This window comes from Stenella coeruleoalba (genome assembly GCF_951394435.1).
Source record: "Stenella coeruleoalba genome assembly, chromosome: 2".
NCBI lineage: Eukaryota > Metazoa > Chordata > Mammalia > Artiodactyla > Delphinidae > Stenella > Stenella coeruleoalba.
Window position 1 is genome coordinate 169,555,737 of NC_137147.1, and position 20,024 is coordinate 169,575,760.

The following is a 20,024-nucleotide window of genomic DNA, read 5'->3' on the forward strand; positions in this document are numbered from 1 at the left end:
CGAAAATGTTTACACAGTCGAGTGTTTCCTGTTTCCGCACTTAATTTTTTTTAACGTTTTTTCTTCTTTTGGTTCTTGAAACGGATTTCCTTTATTTGCACCAGTTTCTTTTTCTGAGTGTGCAATTTCTAGAGGTCTCACATGAAGACTTCACCATCAACTTTTTGTCTTCATCAAGTCGACGACATCAACAGTTATTCATCACTGGAAAGGCTACTCCAGGATCCTTATGAGTTTTCTGAAGAAGTTCAAGTGCCTGTGGAAAACTCACGCGAAGTCTCATTTAACCCCCTAAATGAATAGTAAGCACTACATAAAACTTCCAATGGATGAGTTAAATTACCCCCATTCTTCTGTTTTCTTAAAATATCCCTTCCAGAGGCTATTAGAAGGGAATTTCCCAAAATAGCAAGTGATGTTCCCTCAGAGTCACCTACATTTCAGTTAAAAAAAAAAAAAAGTTACTTCTTGCTCTGATTGTTGGGTGGTCATCAACTCCAAACTTCAAAGTGAACGTGATTTCAAGTTCCGTGCGGATTCGGCGCTCTTCAACTCTGTCCTTTTAAGTTAGCTAGAACCCAACAGACCCTCGGAAGGCTGCGGACTAGGGTACTCAGGAAACGCGTCGAAAATTGGGATGGAAGGAATGAGAACGTTACAGAGATGGATAAAGAAGTTACTGGAGATAGCGAAGCCTGTCCAGGAGCTCCAGTCTTAGGTCTAAGTGCCCCCACGAGTGGAAATATTCAAAGAAAGCCGAAGACAGGAGCGCAGTGCGCGGCTTGCAAGATAAAGCGGGGGCGAGGGTAATTAGGGTGGAAAGAGCATCGGCTTAAAAAAAAAAGAGAGAAAGAAAGGCTTCCTATGTTCGGGTGCCCGGTGGAAAGGGCACAGGACGCCCGGCCGGAGAAAATGACCTTCGTTTCCCGGCAGCGCTGCCTTCCCGATTAGGGAGCCTTTACCAAAAGGACCGGTTACAGAGAAAACGGCCCTTCTCCCTGTTTTATTTTTTAACTAGCAGCTCTCCGAGAACCGCAAAGAGCGACAGCCCGGACCTCCGCCCCCGATTGCGCCGCGGGGTTCGGCCCGGCCCAACGCTCGAGCCCAGGCCGCGGGGCACCGGGAGGCCATTTTGCGCGTGCGCGGCGCGCCACCCTCGGCTCGGCGGACTCGGATCCCGCCAATTTTGAAAGCGAGATTCCCAGGCCTCGGCAGGCTGGGGAGGCGGGAAAACGAAGTCGTGTCTCCAAGGCCGGACCCGGTGGCGAGCGGCGGCGACAGCCGGGTGCGCGTGATCTCACAAGGCGGCCCCCGTCCTGCCGAAGGCCTCTCCGCCCGGCGGGACACCGAGGCGCGGCAACCGGCCCCTGGGCCGCGAGAGCTCAGCGCGGGCAGGAAAGTGTCCCACGTCCCGGGAGGCGGCGGCGTCGCCTGCAAAGCCCTCAGAAGCGATTCCTTGCGGGGCCATTCCAGATTATCGCCTCGGTTTGCCCTCCTCCCTCCGGCTGCTTCAGATCCTGTGCCCTTTCTCCTTCAATAACAAGGTGTCCTTGGAGTTTAGGGTTTTGTTGGAAAGACTGTAAGCCAAATTATTAACAAAATATAAAACTGCCATTTGAGGCTTCCCGAAGGCTGAGCTTCAGCCTACCGAAGGGTCCTCCAGTTGAACTTGTTTAATGGGTAGAACGGGCTCTAATCCCCTGGGAAGAAAACCTGACCAGGTGAGTGTCGAGGAAGGGGTGGCTGCGCGATAGGAATCTTAAGATCTGGGCAAAGGACCACACTTTAGGACCCAAATGCGAAGCCTGGGGCTCCGGGCAGGGCGAACCTGGAAGGTCCGGTGCTCTCGCACTCCGGCGCCATTGAGACCCCGGCGGGGCAGAGGATCGGGCGGTTGGAGGTTGGGATATCGCCTCTGAAAGCCGCCGGGACGCAGCGGTTTCCAGCAGAGTCCGCGCCTGCCTGATCCCCGGGGCAGAAAAGCTTCTCTGACCCAGGAGTCCCACGTGCGCCCAAAAACGGGGAGAGGAAGGGACGGCTTGGGGAGGGGGACCGGGGTAACAGCAGAGAAATGAAAGCGGCCTAAAATGGGCGACGCCCGGCGAGTCCTCTTTATCGGCGCGGCAGACTGCAGGAGCCGCCATTTGGTGGCGGATTTCGGTATTTCAGTAGCACGTTGTGCTGAACGTCACAACTGGCTTGTCTACGTGGCAAGGTCGTTTCGGAACCGCCGTTTTTAAAAATGCAAATTTCCCCCAGGCCTCCCCCCTTCCCCGGAGCACCGACCCCTCCCCCACTCGCGGTGGAGGGCGCCGCGTCTCGGCTCCCCCTCGACCCGGGGCGGGGACCTCGGGGCTGCACTGGGCTCCACCCGCGCCCAAGGGCTAGTGTGATGCGGGGTGGAGCCCAGCGCAGGACTAACGGGTGTTTTTCTCCCCGTTTTTCCCAGATTGCGAGCCCGCAGCTTTCCTCTCCCCTGCGGAGAATCTCATTTCCTTGGGGCGGTGACGGGCATTGTCTCTTTGCGGGGGTCGCGTGCCAGCCCTGGCCTCCCGCCTCACACCTCTCGGAAGCAAGGAAGAGAAAGGCGGGCCAGGCCTGGCGGAAAGGGACCCACCCGACGAGACGCGGCTCCTCGGGTAGTGTCGGGTTAGCATCCCGGACTGGCGCTTTCAGCTCGCTCCGGAGCCCCTGGGAGACCCGGGGAGCTACACACCTCTGGGGAGTGCCAGGACGTCGGCGTCCCACCCGGGGTCACCCTGTCTTACACGGTCTCCATTAAAAGCCCCCGAAGCGCGAGGTGCCTATCGAGAGGAGAACAAAGGGCCGAGGGGCGAGCGCAAGGCGAGTCGGCGCGCGCGGCTGCCCTTAGCTGGGCCCGACTCGGAGGCGGGGGCGCCAGGAGGGCCGACTCGCGGCCGGGAAGGGAGGCGGCGGGCGCGCAGCGGAGTCCGCAGCCCCCGCCTCCCCGGCGGACTGAAAGAGTCGTCTTTGAACTAGAGCTGCCATGTTGCATTCGCGGAGGACGCCAGTAATTTGACGCTCCCGAGGCAGCGACACCCCCAACCCGAGAGCCTTTCGGGGCCCTGCGTGCCGCACAGCAGTGGTCACAGCCCGAAGGGGCCGCGGGGCGCGGGCGGGAGCGCGAGCCCTGCGGGCGGCCGAGCCGGGGCGGCCGCGGCGCCGCCGCTTCCCCTCGCCACTTTCCTTCCAGGGGCTGCGGGGCTGCGCGCTCTGCACAGGCTCGGTTGCCAGTAGCAACCACACGACGGCGATTTGCAGCCAGGGCTGCAGCCGCGGGTACCGCCGCCGCTTCGTACATCTCGGTGTCTAGCATTTAGAACTCTAGGGGTTGCCCTCGTTGACATCTCTCGCCTCCACCCCTCCGTGTCCTCATCCTCCGAGACCCTCAGCTCCACTCGAAAGCTAGTACCCCCGGCTCGGCCCTGCCCCCATGGCAGACAATAGACAAATAGGCTCCAAGCGCACGCTGCCGCGCAGGCACCTGAGCCCCCGAGATCCCGGCGCTCGGCTTCGTCCCAGCCCCAGGTGCCCTCGTCTCCAACTTGAGCCGAAATTCTTTGTCAATGGCCAGTCCATTAAAAAGGTTTTCTAGATATCAGCAATAAGGATGGTGGTAAAGAAAGAAGTCAAGATGCCCACTCCCTCTCTAGTAACATCGACACAAAGAGCTTAGGGTTGTGTCTGCCCTTGGTAAAGGTGGCTTTCCTCTGGGTTATAACCACAGGCAAACGCTACAGCCTTCCCTCTTCTTTGTCTATCACGAATATTTTGCACGAAATTCATAATATAACTGCTTGTGTAGCTCAGACATTACCTCCAGATACTTGTTCTTATACATAAGTGGATGGAGCACTTTTTTCTCCTTCATCTCATGTGATAAACCACACCAGACGTCAGCAGTAGGGATGCATAAAGAAAATGATTGACATTAACCCTTATGAATCTTTCTGCCTTTTCTAATGTCTGTGGCTCTAGGACGTTGATTTAATTTTTAACAGAACTCTTGTTAATGTTTTAAACAAGTTTTTATTGAAGAAAAATCTTAAATGTATCCAGCAAAATATTTTGATTAGCTAGTAGGATAACCCCGGGAAATACATGCATTGCCAAGTTTCATCGCTCTTAACAACTGACCCGGTTTTAAACAGCTATTAAGTTAGTGGAGTGTTCTTCCTAGATTGACATTTAATGTAAATCACAGATGTGCTGAAATTTTTAAGTTTAAAGCTCCTTGAGGACAAGCACCTGTCTTATTTACCTTTTTATGCTCCGGAGTCCCTTTAACATAACTCAACAAATATTTGTTGAATTTCCAGAGGATTCCAGAAGTTCAACAGCCCTTGTGAGAAATAAAACTTACTAATAACTACTATAAAGCTTGGATATCTTTAATGAACTCAATGAAAAGGTAAAGATTTTCCAAGCCAGTGGCACTAATCAGATATCCTCATTCGTGCATATTTTTACCTAATTATATTTCGAATGTGGTGACTGTACTAAAAAATATCTGACAGATGTTTCCAGAATTCTAAGAATAAGAACTTGTAACTTTGTTATTTTCCCACCAAAGGTGTCTGGAAATTGGTTAAATAGGCATAAGATGATATTTTAAAGTGACTTTCATACAGCACAGGCAGGGTGTTAACTGTCTTCACAGTTCAACAGGAACTCTTAAGGAACTACTATTGGATACTGCAAATCTAAGACAATGCAGCTTGAAATATCCTATTTAATTTAATCTTTAAAACATACTGAAAATAGTTAATATGTCTTAATCATATCTGATGGTAAACTTAAATCAACATGCCTCCTAAAATGCTTCTTAGGTATGATGTTATGAAAGGGGTTCACCTTTAAGCTTCACAAAACGTCAAGTTCATTAAATAAGACAGTTTACTTCAAAGAAGAAAGTTAGCACTACTTGGTTCCTGGGGGCAACATAATGACCTGTAGCTTGCCCAACACTCCCCACCTCCACCTGAAAAACACGAAAGCAAGGCTTTAGTGAAAAGTTCCTTTCTATGGTCTTTCAGGAAAGAAAAGCTCCAACAACTTGCTTTGGACCAAGTTAAAGAGATTATCTCCCTTTTTCATTACGACTGTGTCTTTCAATGAATTGAAGGATAAGATCAAAGTGCATTCATATTCATGTGAATTATCGCTATTGACTTGAATAATGATGGATTTCATTGTTTTATTTAAACTGAAACCAGAAATGCTGCTGCTTTTGAGTCTACACCCCTAAGGCTGTAGAATTTCTTCTGAGGACTCAAAAGCCAAGCAATTAGGTCTGACAACCACGTCATTTCCATAATGTACTTCCATACAAAGGACTTTTTACTGGAATTGGTTACATTTCTATAGAATCTTACCATGCAATTTTTGACTCCTTTCCAACCTTCTGAACAAGACTCCTAAGTTCAATAAACACTCATCCAAAATACTTAAGTATAAATGATACTGGGAAAATGGAGTGCTGTTTAGAAAGCATCTAGCTGTTCATGAATCAGAAAATTAATGTTACCAGTAATTAACTCAGAAGAGTGTTTTTCCTTTGAACATGATATATTACAGTTTGTTTTCTAGTGTAACTGAAGAAGTCAGTCAGGGTAAGCTTGGGAAAATGTGTTTACCAGCTGTTTCTTTCTAAATATGCCTCATGACAGTTATCTTAAAATATATTCATTTGGGTTCTCTTCAAACTATGCCATCATTTTCTAATGAGAAAGAGGTTATGAGATCTGAAGGACTCCACTCACTTTTACTAAATAATCATTCTGCTCAAATTATTCACCAATTAAAATTATCACTTTGGAGACCACTTCTAAGGAAATTCATTAGAATAAAGTAAGTTTACAACAGAATGATATAAGCAACCTTTAAAATAGGCTTAAGGAAATCCTTTTTCATGAACTTAATATACACAATTCGTATAGGCTCTCTAAACTTAAAGACAGACCTTAGTGCAACCAAATCTATTATCATGGTCTGCATTGGGTTCTGAGAATACACTTTCCAAGAAAGATAACTGACATCTTAATTGGTATCAGTCTTAGATGTTTGCCATACGTTTAAAGCATTATGCATAAGCATCATATTAAAAAAAAAATCAAGGTTTTTCTATCCAGTTATGCTACAAGAAGTCTCTATCTTAATTGTCCCCATTTGGTGTCCTTAGTATTGCAAGGCAATCTTTAAGCCAAAAGTTTTTTAGTAAGTTTGGTTCTCTGGGATTTGACCATAAATATACTGACATTACTTGTATACATCTAATTTTATCTGTAAACTTCCAAGACCTTCACCCTTGACATAATCAGAATGATAAGCAATTACGTATTATTTCACCGGGAAAAATAAAGCAGTCCTAGAATAAAAAGCATTTCTTTACTATTCATTTCCTGTTTTATTAATGGGAAAGGCATTGGTATTTTCTTCATATTGGTAGTCATTAATCTTTTCTTATGTGGTCCATATGAAAACCTTTATTCTTCGCTTTAAAAAATAAATATGAGGTAACACTGGAGTAGGACGTAAAGTAGTTCAGCTTTAGCAATATTCAGATGTTTCCTCAGAAATACCAAAAAAAAAAAAAAGGCAGGAGTTGTGTTGTATAGCTTACTTGGACTAAGGAAGATGCAAATCATAGCGCAAGTTATCTCCACTTAAAAAATGGGAAGCTGTGCCACTGAGTCTTCCAAGTCTAGCCTACGTTTTAGCGGAGCTCTCTCTCGGCTCTGATAATCTGTGGGGGGAACCGACGTGCAGGGTGGATAGACAGCCTGTGCTATTTTTGTGAAAGCACAAACCTTGAACACTGTCTCTCTGTACTTTTGCAGTATTTCCTAGGAGTCAGAGCATACAGTCAATTATTTTTCAGAGTAATCAATGAGCAAGAAGTTTTGGCTTGAGATTTGATGTAGCGAAATGACGTCAAAAATTAAAAAAAAAAACAAACCAAAAACACGAGGCTCGCACATGCGCAGTGACATGCAGCTTTTTTTTCTTTCCTTTTTTAAAGTAAGGTTTGGGCTCCTCACTCAGCCTTTGGGATCCGGCCTGCGCCGCCGGGGTCTAGGGAGCTGACTGATGTAAGGTGGTGTAGGATTCCCACACCCCACTCCCGGCCAAGAGAGTCTGATCCCCCTCCCCCGCTAACGGGGCTCTCTTTTTTTAAGTCCCTGGAGGAGCAAGTCAGGGGAAGCAGGGCCGAACGGAGCGGCCGCCGCGAGCTTTTCTGGCTGCGCAACGCTGCGGGGCCTTTGCTCCCGGGGTTCCAGCTTCCGCCCGCTCCGGGCTCGCCCCTGCGAGTTGGCCACACCATTCCCGGGCCCACGGGTCAGCCGCGCCGCGGGGAGGATCGGGCCGGGAGCCGTCCGCGAGAGCCCGCGCGGCGGTGCGGTGCTTGCTGGAGGCCTGGCCGGGGGAAGCAAAGCGAAAGGACAGAGGCCTTCTTCATCTTGCAACCCGCCCCCAGCAGACGTCGGCTTGCGGCATCTGCGGCCCCTTCCCTTCTGATCCCCAGGCCGGCGGCCCGCAGGGCTACGAGCAAGCCGAAGCTGGGACCTCCCCCCTCGCTCACACCCGCAGACCCGCGGCCGGCCCCCGGAGGCCCCGCTGGAGGGGGGCCGCCCGCGCGTAGCCTGCGCCACGCTTCCGCACTCTACCCCTCGGGCCGCGCGCCCCCGCCTCTTCCTCCAGCCGGCGCTCCCGGCGCTGCCGCCCCCGCGGCCCCTTTTCGGCCCAGCCCAGCGACCCACGGCGGGGGCTTAGCGGCTTTCTGATTCGAACGATGGCCTGACCCCAACCCCAACAGATTCCCGCGCCCCCTCCCCGCTGAGAACTGCGCGGAGTGCGCGGGGGTGCCCGCTGGAGTCTGAGAAACTCTGGCCTAAAGGAAAAGCCGAGGACATCGGAGGAGCATCGTGTTCTTCCTTTTTCCTGCGGCTCCGACACCCCGTCCACATTGAACGCAGTTGCCTGCCTTAAGGCTAGCGCCGTCGAGCCGGGGACCCCGTGCCCATTGCGCGCGCGGAGACCCGCCTACGTCTAGCTTCGCAGCGTCGGCCCAGAACCTTCCGCTTGCGGCGGGCGGGGTCGCCGCGCAGCCCTGGCAGGACCCGCACATGGGGGATGCGTGAGCCGCGTCCTCCTGGGTCTTGGCCTAGATGCGCGCTTGGTGGGCTCCGGGTTTTTTTCCCTATGTGGCACCTTCCATCTTTTGTCTCTTGCGTCCAGTACTAATAAAAACGTGGGAAAGGAATAGCACCGACCTTGTCTCAGAGAAGTCCAAGGCCAAGATTTTAAAGGGGTGGGGGGCCTGGGGAGCGCTGAGAAGGAGTGGCTGACAGACTTCTATGGCAGGGTGCCTAGAGGGTATCTGGTGGTGCGGGGTTCGGGTACAGCCTTAAAGGAATACTCACATAAGTCTTTAAAAAGAAGATATTCACATAACACACACGCACACCAAGCAGCAATAAATTGGTCTTTATGCATGTCCCACTGCCTTCGAAAATGTTATGCTGTATTTCAGGCATTAGAATCATCAATTTTTAGTATCAATCACTTTGTGCTATAATGGTGGCTTTGGAGGTGAACTTATTCGTGTGTGGAATCCCCCTAATCACGGTTTACTTTGGAAGTGGAAAGGATGAGTTCAATCTATGCATCCACTGAATTCCTGGAAAAGGAAGCCATGTACAGGCGTATCTTTAGAACTTTGGGGCCAGCAAAATCACTGTCATTTAAACATTTTATTGGCCTTAACACAAAGAAACGTAAACACTTTAAAGTCTGAAATATAAGGAGTTGACTTTAAAAGGCTTGAAAAGCAAAGAATAGGAAACAAGACACAAACACAACATCAGCATAGAAATGTTAATCTTCTCTTTCTGGATGGAAGTGTCCGAGTCTTTTCTGCTCTGCTGACAAACTTGATGGCACAACCGGTTGGTCTGCTAAAACCCAAATGTAAACTCCTGAGGCTTTTACTCAAAAGAGGAGCAGAGCAACATTTAAGATGTCATATGTTTGCTTTCATCATTATAGGTAATATTTTGAGTCCACTAACTTGGTTATGTAATACCTTTATTTTTCATTCAAGTATGTAAATATTATTAATTTTAGATTTGATGTTGGCAAAATGATTATTGTATTCTTATGACTTGCATAATTGCATGCAGTTGCCAAATGAATGCATATTTAAATACTACCATTATGTTTTAATTCTTTGGGGGAGGAGGGAAGGAGATTTCATATCTAGGCAAAAGTCAGCTAATTTTTCTTAAAAACAAGACACCTTTTATTAGTTAAGTGATGTTTTAGATATTCTCACTTCTTCCCCTAGGTTATCCTAAGTCCTTCTTCTTTGTTCCCAAGGCACTTAACAGTGCTGAGTGCAATAATAGCCCTTAAAACAGGGCAGGCTGCAGTATATGCTTATTTAATGAATTAAACTTTCTTTAGATGTCGATCTCCCACTAGGTTTCATGTCCTAGAAGACAAGCACATTCTGTTAGTAGTAGTGTCTGGCACACACTGATATTTAATGTTTTTGGCTTGGGAGAGGAATATATATACACTTGATTCATTCAACAGCAGTTTTTTAAATGTGGATATTAATATCTACTTAGAACATATAAAGCTTTAACTTTTAAAATTCTTCTAGAAGCTGAAGGAAAAGAAAACATGTCTGTTAAAATTAGTAAAATTTCTTTTAGGCACATGCAGAATATATTCCCATGATAATGGGTTTTTCTGAATTCCCAGAGCAGATTTTTAAAGAGAAACAGAACAGGATTTTTAAACTGGCTTTATAATGTTGTCTTTTTTGAGTCTCATTTTCATAAAAAAATAAATGCAGAAATGATTTTGAAATTACATGTGATTAGCTTTATACAAAAGGGGACAAAGTCTTCCACACAAATCTTTCTTGGAAACATTTTTGCAAGTTATTCAGATAATAAGTTTCATTCTCAATCAAATGTATAGTTTAATGTGTCAAGTACACTGTATATCTGTATTAAAGTCAGCTGGTACTTTAAGAAGAGTAATCTTAAATAGCACCTTTTCTTCCTTTTTTTTTTTTTAATTGAAATATCCCTTTGAATAGTTTTCTTTCCCACTGCTTAACTGTTAGAGGTGTGTATGTCATCTTGGGGCATTCAACTAGCTTTGTAAAACAGAATGGTATTTTATTTTATAGTTAGTAAGTTGAAAAGTGAGTCAGAAAATATAGATTGGCTTTGTCAGTAAAAGTAATCTTTCAGTTTTGCCATATCTTATATTTGAATTACTAACAGTTCATTTAAGCTTTACAATTAATCTGTTACAGTTCTCCATTTAATTTTAAGGATTTTAAAAAAGAAAGCTAGAATAAAGAGCAAAGATCTAGCTTCTTTAGTATGTCCAGTTTCAGATATAAAGTAGGAATTCTGTATTGTGTTTCATCAGGAACAATACAGTTTAACCCACAGGCACTGTTAATGACAAATACTCAGAATCTATAGTTAAAAATAATTTATATACCACTTGAACTTAAGTTTTCAAACTTTGTAGGGTTCCGTAAGTAGACTGTTACGTTTATAGGTTTAGCCTTTTTTTCACTATTAAGCTCTTATCTCAACACGTTTCAAGTAGAAAATACATAGTAAAAAGAATTACTGAAAATGGCAGCTGTAGTCACTTCGGAGTTTGAATTGTTAAAGGACTGAAACCAAATATGGAACCTTTTAGTTTTAAGGGGATTTCTTTTTTCACAATGCAACAAGGAACTGAAAATAAAATTACAGTGAAGGTGTATTTGCCATTTTAATTATTTGTTCAACTTGTCCCTCCCCCTGCCCCCCAATCTCTAAATTAGTACACACAAAAACTTTAATTCTAAAGGACCTGTTTCCTTAGGGAAATGTGGAGATCCCTGTTAAACTTTATGCCTCAGAGTTAAGTAAAGGGATGTGGGTATCATTGGCTTCTGAACTCCGGAGCAAAAGACATGCACCTGTTCTGGGGGTGGTAGGGACCCGGCTGAACATACCTATTTCTCTCTCTGATTGCTAGTCCATTCCACAACTATTTGGGGCTTCACAAAATACCAGGACTTTATCAGAGAGCTCAAGTCAGAGTGAGATTTGAAAGATTATTATATAGGACTCACCCCAGCTAAGTTTGCATGCTCCCTTCTATTAAAGAAGAGATATCAAGAGGTTTCCTGTCTTGGCACTACTCAGCAGCAGCTGTGACTATCCGCTCACTTGACATCTGGCGAAATTGTAGTTTCTGATGGAGGAACATTTAAAGTTGAAACCTGTCACTGAAACATTTGGTATACAGTTTTCAGACACACTAGAAACCAGTGATAGACTACCTAACTTTTGTCAAAAGAAACTGGGTAAAGAATTAAAGTTATGTCAGCAAGGGAAGTCTGGTTAAGATAATTTCAATCAAGGCTTTCCAGGTAAAGATTCTCTCAGTTTCTTTTGGAAATGTCCTTCAGCAACAGAATGAAGCCTAAATTTAAAAGACAAAGACAACATGTTTAAAAATCACATAAAAGTGAGGAAACAGCAAAGTTGGTAGTAATTTGGAGAAAGTCAAGGAAGACAGGACGTTTATCATATTGTTTCCTCGTCTGCTTTCCTCACTGAATCTCTATGAGTGCTTATTAAATGCTTTCAATACAGTATAATTAAATGTATGAACATAGCTGTCTTGACCCTCCAGGAATCCTGAAACCTGAAATGCCGGGTATATAAAAGCTGGACTAAAGGGGAAAACATTTGACTTTAAGGTTGTACTGACAGTAATGTATTTATCAGATTACACAGTGTCCTATATGAGATTTTTCTCGACCGTCGAAGCCCAGGCGACTCCATCGTAAAAGTTTGCTTGTCTCGCCGCACTTGGACCGGGTTCCTGGGCGCGTGGGGCTCCCTCCGGGTTCGGTCTGTGAAACTCCCTGACCTCCTGGCGGACTCCTGTGCCTATAGGGTGTGACCCTCGACGGCGCACGGCTCCCGCGGCCGCCGGGCGAGCTCCGCACGTCGGGGAAACAGCACAGGCTGAGCTCCCCGGTGGACTGTGACCGCGCACGGGGCGCCCGAGCACCGCGCCCTGACGTCACGCCCGGGACCGCCGTTGCCGCGAGAGGGCTGCGTTCCGGTTCCGGTCGGTTGCCCGGGAGACGCGGGTACACAGAGAGACCTGGCTCCCGTCGGAGTCCGAGTGGTCGCCACGGTCGCCCCCTCCGCGGACTCTCAGGCCGGGCGCGGACGAGCCGGGCGCCGCCGAGTTGGTGGCGAGGGCGCCATGAGTCAGAGGCAGGTGCTGCAAGGTAGGTCCGGGCGCCCCGACGGGGGGCGGCGGGGCCCAGGGGCCGCGGGCGGTGCGCTCCAGCGTGTCTCTCCCCGCAGTGTTCGAGCAGTACCAGAAAGCCCGGACCCAATTCGTGCAGATGGTGGCGGAGCTGGCGACCAGACCGCAGAACATCGAGACACTGCAAAACGCGGGTGAGCCCTCACCTCGCACTCGCGTCGCTCCACGCCCCTGACCTCGCCTCGCCCGTCGCCCCGCACCCCGGCCCCGCGTCCCTTGGTGCCGCGGCTTCGCCCCGCGCCTCCATTCCTAGTCTCCCTGGGTCCTTGGCCCTGCTTCGCCCCTCACCCCGTATCCCCGGCCCCTCGTCGCCCAGTGTCCCCGGGCTTCTCCTCGCCCCGGGTCCCCGTCGCCCCGCTCCCCAGCCGGCTGAGCTGTTGGGGAGCGGCAGGATGGGGACAGGAGGACAGCGTCCCTAAATTCCTCCAATCCACCGCGGAGGCTGTAGAAGCGTTCGATCTCTTTAGCGGGTCAAGTTTCCAGATTGGTGTGAGAGGGACCCGACGTCCCTATTTCCATCTTTATCGCAACCAAGCAAATGTCAGGTTGTCTGAATCTACCCTAATCAGACCCATTTTATCCGGATGCCCTGCCTTTGATCACCTTCGACTTGACTTTCTCACACCAAAGGAATTCCAGAGCAGTTGACCCGTTATTTCTTGTCTTGCATTAGCGAAAGAGCAAAGATATGCTTGAATATTTTCCAAGAGATTCCAAGTAGGCAGAGACCTAGCTTTGAGAAATCCTTGTGGTGCTGTTATTCCACGTCTCGATCCGAACTCATGTACACTCTACAGGAAGAGGAAGAGTGTGTGCCTGTGTGTGTGATTTGCTTCTTATCTTTTAACATAAACAGAGAAGAAAATGGTGGTACCCTCCCCTCGTCTCTGTCTCTGATTAAGGATGATTCCACCACCATCTGAAGGTAGAATTTTATTGCTACTGTGTCATGAGAAATCTTCAATTTATGGGATGTGATCTTTAAAACTCATTAAATTAACACGGATTTGAAGAAAATTCAGAACATATTTCGGGGCAAGAATGTTTAGACATACTGTTTACTCTGTGTTTCTTTGAAGGGAATTACTACTGCACCTAGCTGGCAATTTCTTCTGTCACTGGGAGGGATTCTGGTGTTTATTATTGCATGTTTTTATTTTGGGAGGGGGATGTATTTAGAATAGGGAAAGTGTATTTTATAATCATTTAAAAAAACTTAATTTTGAGATATTTGTAGATTTACATGCTGTTGTAAGAAATAACATAGAGAGCTAGTGTACCTCAAAACTGTAGTATATCGCAACCAGAATATTGATAAAAATCCAACAGTTTTTCAGTTTTCCTTGTACTTTAAGTGTATGTGTGCTTTTAGTTCTATACAATTTTATACCGTGTGTATCCATCACCACTATTGTCAAGATACTACTTTCATCACCACAAGGATCCCTTGTGATGCCTTTTTATAGCCACACCTATCTCCCTCTTGTTCCTAATGCTGGGCAACCATTAATCTGTTCTCCATTTTGAAAATTTCAAAGTTGATAGTCTTTTGCTCTACCGTTGTTTCATGTGAATTCATCTTCTTTCTTCTGCACGTGTGTGTGCGCTTGTATGCATGCACGTATACTCCTCACAGTGCCCAGAACAGTGCTGGACACACAGAGTTTCATATATACTGACCATGTTAACTTCATTAGAGCATATTACATTATTTGAATGCGCTTATTTTTGGATTTTTTCCCCTTTCAGTCCTACTCAGTGGCCTTCGTGAAGGGACACTTGCTATTTACAAATATTTAATTTTCTGGACAGTATATATACAGCTAAACTAAAACATGATTTCTTAAAAAGGGAAAATGATTGACATTCTTTTATAAATTTGATACTGAAATATGGATGTACAGATAACTCTTAAGATACAGAATATCATGTTTTAGTGTGATAGTGACAGATTATCTCTTCCCATAAGTATACAATGTAGAATATATTGTGGAATTTAATCAATCCAAACAGGCTAAGTCATCACCAAAGTATAAGTGACTTAGATATGGCATTCTTAAATAGCCACCTATTTCCACTTATGGTCTGGCTTATGAAGGAATGGAATACAAAAGGAATATAACTTAATGTTTTGAAGTTATCTGCACTTGCCTAATATCTTGATGGAATGGTAAGATTTTTCTTTCCCCTGAGGAACTTATTTTAATGTATTTCATATTATCTAAATTCAACTTAAGCCCCCCTTTAATAACTTTAAATAGGGACAGATGAGTATTCCAATATATTTATTCTTTTAATTTAAAAAAACCCTGTAAGCTTTGTTATGAAGACTTCTCTTAATAGTCAACTTAACCATTTAAATGGTTTATTTTTAAAACATCACCATGGATTTAAAAATGCTTTTGAATGAGCCACAATATGTGTACATAAAGTATATATTTTGATCAAGCTTTTTTTTTTTTTTCAGTCAAGTGACTTCATTTTGGTATCATAAGATACCAGTGCATTTTATTCCTGACTTTGACATACTGTCTACATACCTGGGAGGGTTTTGTTTTCTCACTTGTCTTCCCTAATAAACTGTTTAAATACATATGTATCATAGATCCAAAATAATGTGAAAAAAAGTTTCCATATATGTATCATGATAAATCAGTAGTTTACTGGTTTAGAATTTTTAAATTCATTCAGTGTGAAAGGACTCTTAAAGGTGAAAGTTATCAATGAAGTTTTATTTCATTTAAAATCTCTGATCTTTCTCATTGTGTTTTTGATGTGCTAATGAGAGAATCTGCTCTATTAAATATGTCCAAAGTAATTATAAAACAAAGTGTTGCAAGATATCTTCTTCAGAGTATTTGGACAAAAATAAGTTTGAGTTCCAATCAAAATTGTTACTAGAAAGAACTGTGTACAATGTGTCTATAACCTAGAGTTTTTTTTTTTCTCACTGAGATTTTGTTCTTTCTAAGTCAAAAGGACATACATGAAAACATTAAAAAGTTTAATGTTTGTTATAAAACCTCTTTATGCTCCCTCAAACCCTATATGTTTGAGCCATTACATCTTGCAGCTATTTAAAAATGAATTTGGATATTTCACCTCTTTGAATAATAACACATGACTTCAATGGTAGTGATAATACATCGTTACTTGTACCAACTGTGGAATCTCAGCAATTGGAGGTGGTTGTTTAATTACAAAATATAAGAAAGGTGTTTTGTGGTATATTGGAGTACCAGGCCACTCTTTGGTTGTTTAGAAGGTCTTCTAAAATAAGCCAGTAAAAGCCTGAAGAACATGATTTTTAAACTGCTTAGCTGCATGAAATAAACTTCTTCTGAAGCAGCTATTTATATAAGAAAAGTGGGGGTAAAGTTTAAAATAATACTTTGTAATATTTTGCTTGTAACCTATATGTAGCCAAACAGTAAACATGGCAAATCATAGTTATGCACATTTTCAGAAGAGTAGGAATAGAAAAGTTTGCCTATCACTTTAAATATGCACCTGTATGAAGCTAATTTCCAAATTGAGGCAATTTATTTGGTTCATAATTCAAGAAAATAAGTAATATATGTTGACATAAAATGATTTTAAATTGCATGTGTCTGGGGCAGGGTGAAAATCTTCATATTAATGATCTAAAACTTCAATTTGCTATGAGAAGGAAAAGCCTGTAGTAAACATTTATAATGTATTTAAAACACATCCTGGGAGGTACATGTACAATACCGAGATTCTCCTACAAAAACTATTGTTCCAAAGGATATTAGAACTGAAAAGATAATTAGTAAAGCAACTTCAGAAAACTTAAGCAATTATGCCATTTAAATTTGATGTATTTGCCAATATAAAAGGAGCCTTATACTTCTGAATGTATGATAATTAATTCAAAGCACTGACTTTTTCTTTAAGGATAGGGTAGGGATAGAGGCCTTTTTTTTTCTTTCTTTCTTCTTTTTTTTCCCAAATACTTAAGTGGAAAATGTTCCAGGGAGCTATAAAAATTCTGAATTTTTATGCACCTACCAATATGTCCTAAAAACAAGATTTTTCAGAATTTTATTCTGTGTCCCAAATTGTTGTTCCTACATGGACATTTATCTGTTTTGTTATCTAAGCATTGGTACATAAGTAGAAAATAATGCAACCAGGGCTAGGATCTCACTGTTTTCTTAGGAAGAGTTTGATGACTAAAAAGAAAAATCCAAGCTGTAGATAAACCTGTAAGAGTGGGTTTTTGAAATGGCAGATTGTGGGGTTACATTTCAATGTCATAGATTCAATGTTTTTGAAAAGTTATTTTAGTGTTTCCTAAAAGCACTTTACATTCGTTGAATGTTTTTTCAAGACCTTTGCTCCTCTGACTACTAGAACCTTTTCCTACACTTCTTTGCCTGGTTAATTCCTACTCATTCTTTATGGCTCTGTTCAGATGTAGATTCCTCAGGGAAACCTTCCTTGAGCCCTCCCCGGGGGTTGAGTTTATTGATTTATCTTTCCCTGCTTCTAATAGTTCTCTTTCATAGTCCTTATCACAACTGTAATGGTTTAGTTTCTGCTTTCTCTACCAGATGTAAACTTCATGCCTAGCATAATGCTTAGCATAGAGCAGATGTTCAACATGTTTAAATAGAATGAAGGAAGGAGTAATTATTTTTCTAAGTGTTTTCACATCTCTTAGAAGATTAGATTCTTATAACAGCTCAGGTAAGTAGAGTAGGTATCTTGTTCACTGTGGTTAAAGCCCAAAGAAGGTTGGATAATTGCCCTCATCACAAAGTGAGTTAGTGGCCAAACTGGGACTAGGACCTGTTTCTTAATTGCTGTCTGACCTTATGCTCTTTCTGTGTTACCTCAGAGGTATCAGGAAACTATTCCTAGATGTTCTAGGAGTTCCAGATAAACCTCAGTGTTAACTGTTAAAACAAGTCATCTATTTAGGCCTTTGGGTACCAGTGACTGTCCAGTAATTGTGCATAACTGCTTTTGAGGTCTTGTTGAGTACCATTATGGGATCTTGAGTGGAGGCCCAGATGCAGAGGACTAACTTTAATTGGTAACTACCTGGAGGTTTGAGGGAGTGGAAGTTGTATTTAGGGCTTAAACTGGCCTCAGAGCTCTAGAAGACCTTTTGGTTTCCTCTGGCTTCTAAGGAAAGTCTTATCAAACCAGAAGCTCTTTAAAATCACCTGGGGGGAAAAAAAAATTAAAATCACCTGTGGAAAGTGTGTAATCCACTGCTTGTGTATGTGTGCCTGTGTCTCCAAAGGAAATGATCTCTCTCCACTTTTCCATATATTCTGAGTTGTATCTCTGTGTCAAGTTAGAATCACTATTATATTATGTAAGTAGACTAGATTACATTAGTTTTCTATAAAAATGTCTTTGTAGAATTGGTCTAATAACTCTAAAAGTCCCTCTTTTTTTTTTGAGGGCTTATTTAAAAATAGATACTTAGACTTTCCCACAACTTTAAAAACCTATCATTGAAGATGTCCATTTTGCTGTTAAATTTTTTAATACAAAGATACACTCTTTTATTCAACCAATCTTTTATTAACTATTATGTTTCAAGTCAGGCCTAGGTATGATTTCAGGAAAAAAAAATTTGTTCCTGCTTTCTTTTATTTCACAAAGTGGTTCTCATTCTACTTTTGCTGCCACAAAACTCAGTGCTATGTTCAGAGTTCAGCTGTAGCAACTATCACTATATTTCTGATTTAAAAAATAACCAGCCCCCGTCTCCACTCCATGGCTCTTAATTATTAACTTTGTATCCATATCTTTTAGAGTAAACTGTCTCAAAAAAAAGTAAACTAGGTAGAGTATGATTAAAACAAAGAATTTCATCTGAAGATAGATTTTTGAACTGATTGCCTTCCAAAAGTTTTCTCTTCACATATTACCCATGAAACCTCTTGGAGCAGACAGTCCTTTTAGAACTGTCCTCTTTATTCTCTATACTGACCCCATTCCTAAACATTCCAATCTTCTCCAGGAAGATGGGTGTAATAGGTATATATTGTAAAAGAGAAAACACATTGACAGAAGAAGACAGAACTAATTTAAAATTTGCAGCTCTCTAGAAGACTTTAAATTAAAATAGAATTATATGTATGTGGGGTGGTTTTAGGTGAGGGGATAGTTTAAATGACTCATTTGAGTTCCTTAAAGCTTTATGAATTTATAATAATGACACTTATGTACCTGACCTCGTGTACCTAACAAAAGAACTATGGACACTTTATCCATTTTGTTATTTTAACTAAAATTTACCTAAAAAGAGAAAATTGCACATTAATTTTCAGAGTTTGTTCATTCATCATTCAACAAACATTTACTGAGTGTCCAAGTGCCAGATGCATGCTTAGATGCTGATCATGCAAAAATTGAAGGCATAGACTCTGCCCGTAAGGAGCTTATTTGCTAATGGTGAGATATATAAATACATACTTTTTGATAAGTGTCTGATATATAGACATATGGGACACATATGAAGGGTACCTAATCAAGTTTTAGGAATGAGGAGTGCTGGTCATGGGAGACTTTTAGGAGGAGGGGTTATCTGTGCTTAATTTCTTAGGAGTTAGCTAGATGAAGAAATGGGAGAGGAAAACTGCATTTGGGTAGAGGGAACATTATGTGCAAAGGCAAATAGGCAAGAGAAAAGATGGTACTTGATAGAAAAGGCAGATGTTTAGGTATGGCTGGAACTTCTTGGGATAATAGGACAAGAGAGAGGCAAGTCAGTGGCTGGAGAGGAAAACAGCCCTAATTATGAAGGACCTCATCTGAAGTTTGGATTTATCCTAAAACCTTTGAAAAACCTTTGAAAAACCTTTGAAAAGTTTTAACTAGAGGGATGGAGGGATTCATTTTGTGTTTTAGGGAGATGATTTTCACAGTGGTGTGGAGAATAGATTGGAGGGGATTGAAACAGGATCGGGAAGACCAGGTATCCATTTTTGCTATAGCAGTCATGCTGGATAAGAGGTCTGTCGGACTTGTGACTTAGTAGAAGGGGGCTGGCAGGGGCAGGTGAGGAGAGAGAGGAGTTCAAAATGACTCCAAGGAAAACTATAATTTGAAAAGATACATGTACCCTAGTGTTCATAGCAGCATTATTCACAATAGCCAACGCATGGAAGCAACCTAAATGTCCATAGACAGATGAATGGGTAAAGAAGATGTGGTATATATATACAATGGAATATTACTCAGGCATAAAAAAAGAATGAAATAATGCCATTTGCAGCAACATGGATGGACCTGGAGATTATCATACTAAGTGAAGTAAGCCAGACAGAAAGACAAATACCATATGATACCACTTATATGTGGAATCTAAAATACGATACAAATGAACTCATTTACAAAACTACAAAACAGAAACAGACTCACAGACATAGAAAACAAATTTATGGTTACCAAAGAAGAAAGAGGGTGGAGGAGGGATAAATTAGTTTGGGATTAACAGATACAAACTACTATATATAAAATAGATAAACAACAAGGTCCTACTGTATAGCACAGGGATACACACACACACACACACACACACACACACACACACACATATCTGAATCACTTTGCTGTATACTAGAAACTAACATGACATTGTAAAT

The 20,024-nt window shown here is 43.2% G+C and overlaps 1 protein-coding gene across 5 annotated transcripts in view; it reads left to right on the forward strand.

Annotated features, from left to right (window-relative positions):
- Positions 1-12,207: 12,207 nt before the first annotated feature.
- The window catches only part of SPAG6 (sperm associated antigen 6), a 73,389-nt gene continuing 65,572 nt past the window's right edge, over positions 12,208-20,024 (forward strand). For 3 of the 5 annotated variants that reach the window (XM_079912825.1, XM_079912829.1, XM_079912828.1), the window contains exons 1-2: positions 12,208-12,352; positions 12,432-12,527. In XM_079912825.1, coding sequence (XP_079768951.1) covers positions 12,328-12,352; positions 12,432-12,527 — 121 coding nt within the window. In that variant the 5' untranslated portion in view covers positions 12,208-12,327. Of the gene's footprint in view, positions 12,353-12,431; positions 12,528-13,249; positions 13,319-20,024 lie in introns of all 5 variants that reach the window. The other 2 variants (XM_079912826.1, XM_079912827.1) reach the window with 2 other exon arrangements.